This window comes from Lolium rigidum, chromosome 4 (genome assembly GCF_022539505.1).
Source record: "Lolium rigidum isolate FL_2022 chromosome 4, APGP_CSIRO_Lrig_0.1, whole genome shotgun sequence".
Classification (NCBI taxonomy): Eukaryota; Viridiplantae; Streptophyta; class Magnoliopsida; order Poales; family Poaceae; genus Lolium; species Lolium rigidum.
The window spans coordinates 23,120,571-23,128,161 of NC_061511.1; the positions used below are offsets into that span (position 1 = coordinate 23,120,571).

The window sequence follows — 7,591 nt, forward strand, 5'->3', positions numbered from 1 at the left end:
CCTCCATCAGCTCCTCCTTGTCCTGCCTTTCCTCGAGCATTACTATTGCGGTATTGGCGAACTTTTCAGCGGTAGCCAGCAATTCCTTCCTTTTGGCTTCTAAAGCTTCTGGGTTTGCGGCTTCTTCCAGAGTTATTGGCTTGGTTAAGATTTTCGAGTGTGCAATGGCACCGCGGTCTGCTGCCCTAGCGAGCTCTTCTATGGACATATCTTCCCCGAAGTCAAGGCCACGTCCTTCTCCAGGATCTGGCATGATGCGAGAGCGATCTCGACGCGGAGCTTCCGGATTCGACGGGCCCGGAATTCCGGTGTTGGGCGGAGTTGCTTCTGCGACAGTTCCTTGCTCCAGCCCGGTTACGGTCGCAAGGACCTGCTTTGGCGGAGCGGATTCTGCCTCGGCTTTCTCCTCATCCTCCAACTCCTTCATAACACGGTTGTATTCCTCTGTGTCCATGGAGGACGCATCGTCAGATAGTGGGCTTAGGTTCTCGAGTATTGACTCTTCTTTGTCTCCGGCATCCTCTTGCTGATCCGGAGCGTTGTTGTCTCCGGCAACCTCCTGCTGATCCGGAGTATCGTTGTCTCCGGCAGCCTCAACCTGCATGGGTCCAGCTCCATCCTGAGGAGGGGAGGTTCCTGCGGTATGTGCGAGGAAGTGCACAAAGTGGCACCTTTGCTTCTCTAACACCTGGGAGACCCAGGCGGATCTGCATTGGTCTTCCACCGTAATTTCCTGCTCAGGGGCGGATTGGGTGGGCTTTCAAATTTTCAGATCTAAGGCGGAATCTTCCTTAGGAAGTTCCTGCGACTCAGATCGGATCTTCGCGACTGCGTCCTGCTCAGTGGCGGTCGCGTCAGTGTTACTTACCAGGGTGTTTCCGTCGGAATCGACGGTCTCGCCGATGAAGTGGGATGATGGAGAGCTTGACGGGGTCAGTCTTAGCCAGAATCCAGCACTCATCATGGGGGACGATCGGAAAGTTCCCGGCGTAAAGGACACGCCCCACAACGATGGAGTCGTTAAAGCTTCCCATGGTGGAACCCTCCCGATTCCGGCCTCCAGACGCCGCTGGCCCCATGGTGGGCGCCAACTGTCGTTGCCTATTCGACAGTACCTCGGAGGAGGGATCCTCACGAGGGGGAGAATAAGTAGAGTCCATCGGGCCGAGAGTTCTCGGGACGGTGGTACGCGATTTACCCAGCTTCGGAACACTTACACGATGACAGGGCCTACTGCTGCTTGTCTGGAATTATCTGGGGGCTTTCGTGTTGTTACAATAAGTTGTGCTTGTGCCTCTAGGGCTCCGGGATCCGGCTTATAAAGGCGCCAAGATCTAGGGTTTACACGGAGTGTACTAGCCGGAATACAAGTTGCCTAACTACGAAATATTACATTGTCGTGCACGTCAAGGATCCGCCTTTCCTTACACGTAGTACTGGATCCGGCTACCCCTAATGGGCCAGGCCGGATCCGATTTCCATAGTGGGTCGGTGGATCTGGCTCCTTGTTCCTGGGCTGGACTTCATCCATCTTGATCTACAGCAACTGGGTCGTCCGATGGGTCATTCACCGTCATCACCGTCTATGGGCCACCCGGGCTTGCTGGATCTAGCCACCATCGATGATACACCCATGAAGTATACCCACAACACCGAGGTTCCGTTGTTCTTCGTCTTCTCCGAGCAGCAATCGGAGACTCCCCCTCTATAACTTTGTTGCTATCCATGGTGGATGAAAGTGGTTTGTGATGTATCTAGGACATACAATCCAAATAAGCATGTTGGTGTTTCTCTTCCTATGCTTTTGCCCATGGTGGTTGGAAGAATAAATATAGAACAGAGCGCCGCTCTGTTGGCAATGCATGTGAGGGATTTTCCTAAAATACACGGTTGTTGATGTAAGAAATCAAGGCGGTAGCAAAAAAAAATTACATGGGGCGGGAGAAGAGGCTAGTATGGACCCCATTACAGTCTAGCTTCTCAGCTTGGGTCCTCAATATAAAATGCATACTGGTATATTATTTTCTTTTTCTCTGGGGTCCTGTGTCGAGTTGTATGAACGGCCGGAATCTAACAAGGGATCCTTGAGGCCCGTCTTCTGTTAAAACAAAATACGGCAAACACTACCATTAGCCGGTTGTAGCTACAACCGGTTATGCTACGATTTTTAATATAACATTTTTTGTGTGTATTAGTTTTTTCAGAAACGTGACATCGTTTTGCAATACATCTAACAATTTTACCTAACTTATACAATATTAAAGGAACACATATGTAACATTGGAGCAATCTCTATGTAACATACATAGAAAAATTAGTGTAGCACTTTGTGTATACTTACACAACAAAAATTATGCACACATGTAGCAAATCACAACACCGTATGTTAACATCGATAAAAATCCCCAAAATTGCCGTTTGTAATGACCATGGAGGCACCACCATGTGCCGATTCGAGTTTGCCAACGACAAATCCGCCACACCAGAGATCCCACCCCGCAAGATTGGGTAAACCCCACCAAATCAACTCGTGGCTCGTCTTTTCTCAGGTCTCTCAGGTCCAGGTCCGGTGGTATGTCTAAAGCTCGCCATCCATGGAGTCTATGGCATGGTCCCGGAAGGAGGAAGGAGCTCAGGACGACGTGGGATGCGGCGGCGACATCTCTCTCCCGGCAGGATTCGGCATAGAGAAGATGCAGCAGTGTGTGGGATGTCGGGCGAGTCCGGATGGCGGGTCGGCGGCGACACGGCGGGAGGGCGGACAAGGCCGGCGCCGGCCAGCGGCGGCAAGGCAGCGCGTGGGCACGCGACGCGAGCGACAGAACCGGCAGCTACCGCCGGTTGAAAGATAGATTTTTCCAAAAGAAAACACACCGGGTGATCATCAAGAGATGTCTGACGAACAAAAGTTGACAGATCACCTCATCTCTCTCTTCTTTCACCCGGCCAGCCACACGGAACTCGTTTAAATCGATGCAATCAAGCATGCATTTCTCTAAATTGACGTGCGGTACACGCACGGGAAAATTGAAAAATGTATTTTTGATCGATCTAATCAATACTTGTACGAGTCTGTAAGTTCATGCGAGGAGCCAGAAATTCTTGTGGGTCTTGGTGTTGAGCAGGTAGCCGGCGTTCTGTCCCTTCTTCTGTACGCTCACGCACAGGCACTTGCTGTGCTCGATCAAGAACTCCGCCGTGCTGTCGTGCCCTCGGCTCGACCCGCTCGCGCTCCGTAACCTGCGCACCCGCAAGAACACCGGTGTATAGATCATGTCTGCGCCATGAGGAGATCGGTCGATGCATTTGTGGGATTTGGTTTTACCCGAGGAAGGAGGAGAAGCGGCGGTGGCCGATGACGAGGAGCTCGACGCCGCGGCGCTGGGACTCGGCGAGGATGGTCTGCGCCTTGGCTTCGCGGCCCTCGGTGGCCGGCTCGACGCGCTCCGCGTGGATCCTCGCGCGCGGGTGCCGCGCCTTGCACGCGGCGCGCATCGTCTCCATGAACTCCGCGTCCGCGGAGCCCCCGCCGCCGAGGAACACGCCGAGCGACGAGCTACTGGAGCTCCCGCCTGAGCCGGTTCGCGAGGGGGGCGCACCGCCCGGGGCGCCGCTCGGAGGCATGTTGACATGGAGGAGCAAGATGTCGTCGCCCTCGACGATGGAGTGGGAGAGTGCCCACTCCATCGCCGCTGTGGACTCACGGCCCGGGTCGGCGATGATCATCACGAGGCGCTTTTTAGACGTCGTCCCGGCATGTCCCTGCGTCCCGGCTGCCGCGCCGCGGCCGATGCCGTTGCCGCTACCGCTGCTGCTGATACCGGCGCCGGCGCTGCCCCGTGCGATGTCGTTCAGAGCCATGCTGCCGGCCGACGTCGCCGCATGCATGCACGCAGCCTCGCCGGCCTGGCTGCTGGCTTAATGGGGAAAATTGGGGCGATTTGGAGCGTTTGCCAAGTTTGGGAGGGGCGGTGGAGAAGATGGAGGAGAGAGATAAGTACGTGCACTCGTCCATGCCGTGGTGCACCGATGGAGCGGTTTCCTCAGCCGGCTTTGGCGGGAGAGACGCGGCTGGATTGGGAGGGGGTAGGCACTTCGGCGGCTGCACGATTGCAGTACGGTTCCTGGTGTATATACCATTGGGAAGGGGGAGAATCAATCTCTAGCTAGAGGTACCGCAAACCAGCTAAAAACATAAAATTTGTACGTTAGAGAACAAAACAAATTGTCTTGAATAGATCTCGTATAGAGCTCCGACCCGTAAGTATTTTTGCAGGAAACCCTCAAAAAAATCCTCTCGTACTTTATACATACGAGATTTTATTCAAAATATAAGGTAAACGGCAAAGATTTGACGTACCAAACCTATGGGTAATGCTTGCCGGAGCAGTACTATTCCGACAAAATTCTGCCGCATCACCGGCCAAATTAAGGTTATACTCCGACGAAATCAACCTATTCTAGCCGATTCCAGCGATGTCCATGTAAGACGAAGCTAGGACGACGGAGCTTGGGAAGAAGCAATGGTGGCCGACGCTTAAGGTTATCGGGGGCACCCGGCTAGCTAGCACGCGCGCATACAATAGCTAGTAGACTAGCACGTACACACGCAGCGGCTAGCCCACACAAGTGGCTAGCAGGCACGCAGCGGCTAGCAGACGGCCAGATACGCGCGTGGTAGTGGATGTCAGGGGTTAGGGCGCAAGCTCAGTCGAGTGTCTCCCCATCACATGCAAGCAAGACGTTAGAATGTTCCACAAATATTCCTTTTTGTAGTTCGAAGATGCATGATATGTTCTTCGCGCAGAAAAAACTCAATGCAATTAACTGCATATGAGTTTTGCGGTTTAGCCGTTTGCAGTATCTACTAGAGATGTTCTTAGGACATGTAAAATAGGTAGGAAGTACTTAGAGGAGTGCTTAAAAAATAAACCAATTTTTATCTGAGTGTCGGTATTTATTTGTACTAGACATATGTCTAACTAAGCACCTCTCATGTGCAAATAAACATCGGTGCTTAAGAAAAAGCTCGATTTATTTTTCTAAGCACTTTTTGTTGTATGTGGCCTTAATGCCCACCAATGTAGTGATGACAAAAAAATTACTAGAAAATAGTAGCATTCTATCATACTCTTCTCTCCTTCCTACATCAAAATTTACGATGAGAATTATGATATATATTTAGTACTTATTATTTTAAAATAACTAAAAGAATCTGAATTATAGTGAGCGAATGTGAGAAATTTACTCACGAGACGAACGCATCAGAAGATTTAGGATCTTCAAGTATATGGTGAATTGCTGCTTTTTCTACACGGCAAAGTTACATGTGTACGCATCAAAACTTTCTAGTAACTTCCAAGTTTGAGTTGCGCTTTGAGCGCATCATTTTCACATTTGCTCCATCATTTTCACATTTGCTCGTTTTTGGGTTATAGGCAAACAAACCCTCTTTTTTAGGATCTTCAAGTGTAGGTTTTCTACATTTTGTTCAGATTGGAGTTCTCAAGAGGGCCAAATGTGGAGGACAATCTCGTCCCTTGGTTGTTGCAATTTAAGAGGATTTCATGCGATGCTTGGGACCATCGATTCCGTGCATTGGAAATGAAAGAACTGAACATTTCGTTGGTGGGGATTGTACAAAGGCATGCTTAAGGTTGCACAGTCATTACTGAAGTGTGGTATCACAAGATTTTTTGATTTGTGATGCATGTAAAATGCATACATGAATTTTGTAGTTTATTATATCAAAATCATTGTTATTATGCACATTCATTATATTTATTGGTACTAACCTATTAATAGATGCGAAATTGAACAATTTCTTTTTTTATACTTTATTGTGTAGGAAATAGGTAAATATGGAAGGAAATCAGTAATTATGTTAAAATCTAGAGTTTCCCGGAATCTATTCCTACATAACACTTTTTAAAGATTTCCACGTAAAACCCCGAATACAACGTCCAATGAAAAAGTGGCCAACCACAAAGTTGTAGAAATTTTCTAAGCATGCTTCTAGATATAAAATTCGTCCCAAACAGACTAAGGAATCTCATTTTGAAGCCCAATTACTATGCAGTCTAGATGCAGTTTCCGGATTCCGGAAGTTGGTGTCGTGATTAACACAAACTTTTGTCATATTTGATGGATTCGGCCAAGCCACGACTTTATGGGCTCATAAAGGAAAGATGGGGGTCCTAGGAAGGTTCTAGAGGTTCCCAGTCTAGATTGCATATGCACCTCTATATATTAAGGGGAAACCCTACTTTTGGAGGGAGCCACCCATAGCCACGAAAAACGACTTCCTTGGAAGCCGCCAAGGAGGGGGAGAAGCTTCTCAAGATCATCACCATGGCCAAGGAAGAAGAAGGGGCAAAGGGCATCCTCCCCTAGGGCAGTCACCGCCATAGGAGGGGCGTCGCCGCCTCCTCCACGCCGGCGCCGCCTATCCCCCATGGGGAGGTTCATCTCCATCACCATCACCATCTACAATAACTCTCCATCATCCCCCACTGTAATCCCTTGGCAAACATGATTTATGATGCAATATATTATTTTCTCATGATCTAGTATATCTCTATGTTGATGTTTGAGTAGTGACTTGTTTATGGCAATTATGATATAGTTTGTCGTTGGTTGCATACATGTATATGTTATCTTATATGATGATATTTTTGTACTAACATATGAGTGCGCACATTTGTTGGGGGATGCACAAGGTTATCATCATTGCATGTTGAAAGAACATCTCTCATATTATGTTTTGTGTGTTTGATGTCAATGTATGAGATACACTAATGTTTGTTTAAGTGGTACAGGGATTATATAGATACATTTATATGTGTGATGGATGTTGTAAGTCGTGTCAAAAAGAAGCTGTAACAGGATCACCAGGCCGGATAATCCGGGCCGGATATTTCCAAAATATCCGGCCCCCAGTTTTCGGCTAAGGACTTGAGGAATTGTGGCTCAGTATACCCAGGACATGGGCCAGAGATTTGCCCGGATTTGCCACAAGCCGGATATTCCGGGCCGGATATTTCCAAAATATCCGGGCCCGTCGAAATTGGCTAAGGACCTAAGGAAAAGCAGCTCTGGACAGGGGCCGGACATTTGGCCGGATTTTCCCCGGGGCCGGATTTTCCGGGGGGGGATTATCCGGCCCTTACTTAGGCCGGATTATCCGGCCCCCCGGAAGCCCCAACGGCTGGAAATTGGAAGGGGGTATTTATACCCCCCTTCTTCTACCTTGCTCCTTGCTCAATCATTGCAAAAAAATCTGCCAAGTCTTCACCAACATTAGAGCCACCTCAAGAACACAAGATTTGCAAGATCTCCTTCCTCCTCCAACCAAAGCTCTTGATCTTTGGAGATTCGAAGGAGAAGACACCGATCTACATCCTCACCGAAGCGATTTTCATTTCCCCCTCATTTGTTTGAGGGCCCTCTTGCTAGTGTTCCTTTTGGTTCCCTAGTTGATTGTTGTTGATGTGTTGTTGTTGTTGATTGTTGTATTGTTACAGATTTGGGAGCCTCCAATTCGGTTGTGGATGTGTGCCCCAAGAACCTTGTAAAGGCCCGGTTTCCGCCT

At 49.1% G+C, this 7,591-nt stretch overlaps 1 protein-coding gene across 1 annotated transcript; it reads right to left on the reverse strand.

The window, feature by feature from the left end:
• Positions 1-3,080: 3,080 nt before the first annotated feature.
• LOC124707167 lies at positions 3,081-3,888 on the reverse strand. The gene is made up of 2 exons (XM_047238829.1): positions 3,326-3,888; positions 3,081-3,240 (listed from the first exon to the last, which is right to left on the reverse strand). The coding sequence occupies exons 1-2, from the start codon at positions 3,886-3,888 to the stop codon at positions 3,081-3,083; spliced, it is 723 nt and encodes a 240-aa protein (XP_047094785.1).
• Between the last annotated feature and the right edge of the window lie 3,703 nt (positions 3,889-7,591).

Coding starts and splice junctions, on each gene's coding strand:
- LOC124707167 (XM_047238829.1), bottom strand. CDS start 3,888: ATGCATGCGGCGACGTCGGCCGGCAGCATGGCTCTGAACGACATCGCA. Junction 3,241..3,325: donor CGCTTCTCCTCCTTCCTCGG/GTAAAACCAAAT, acceptor GCGGGTGCGCAG/GTTACGGAGCGCGAGCGGGT.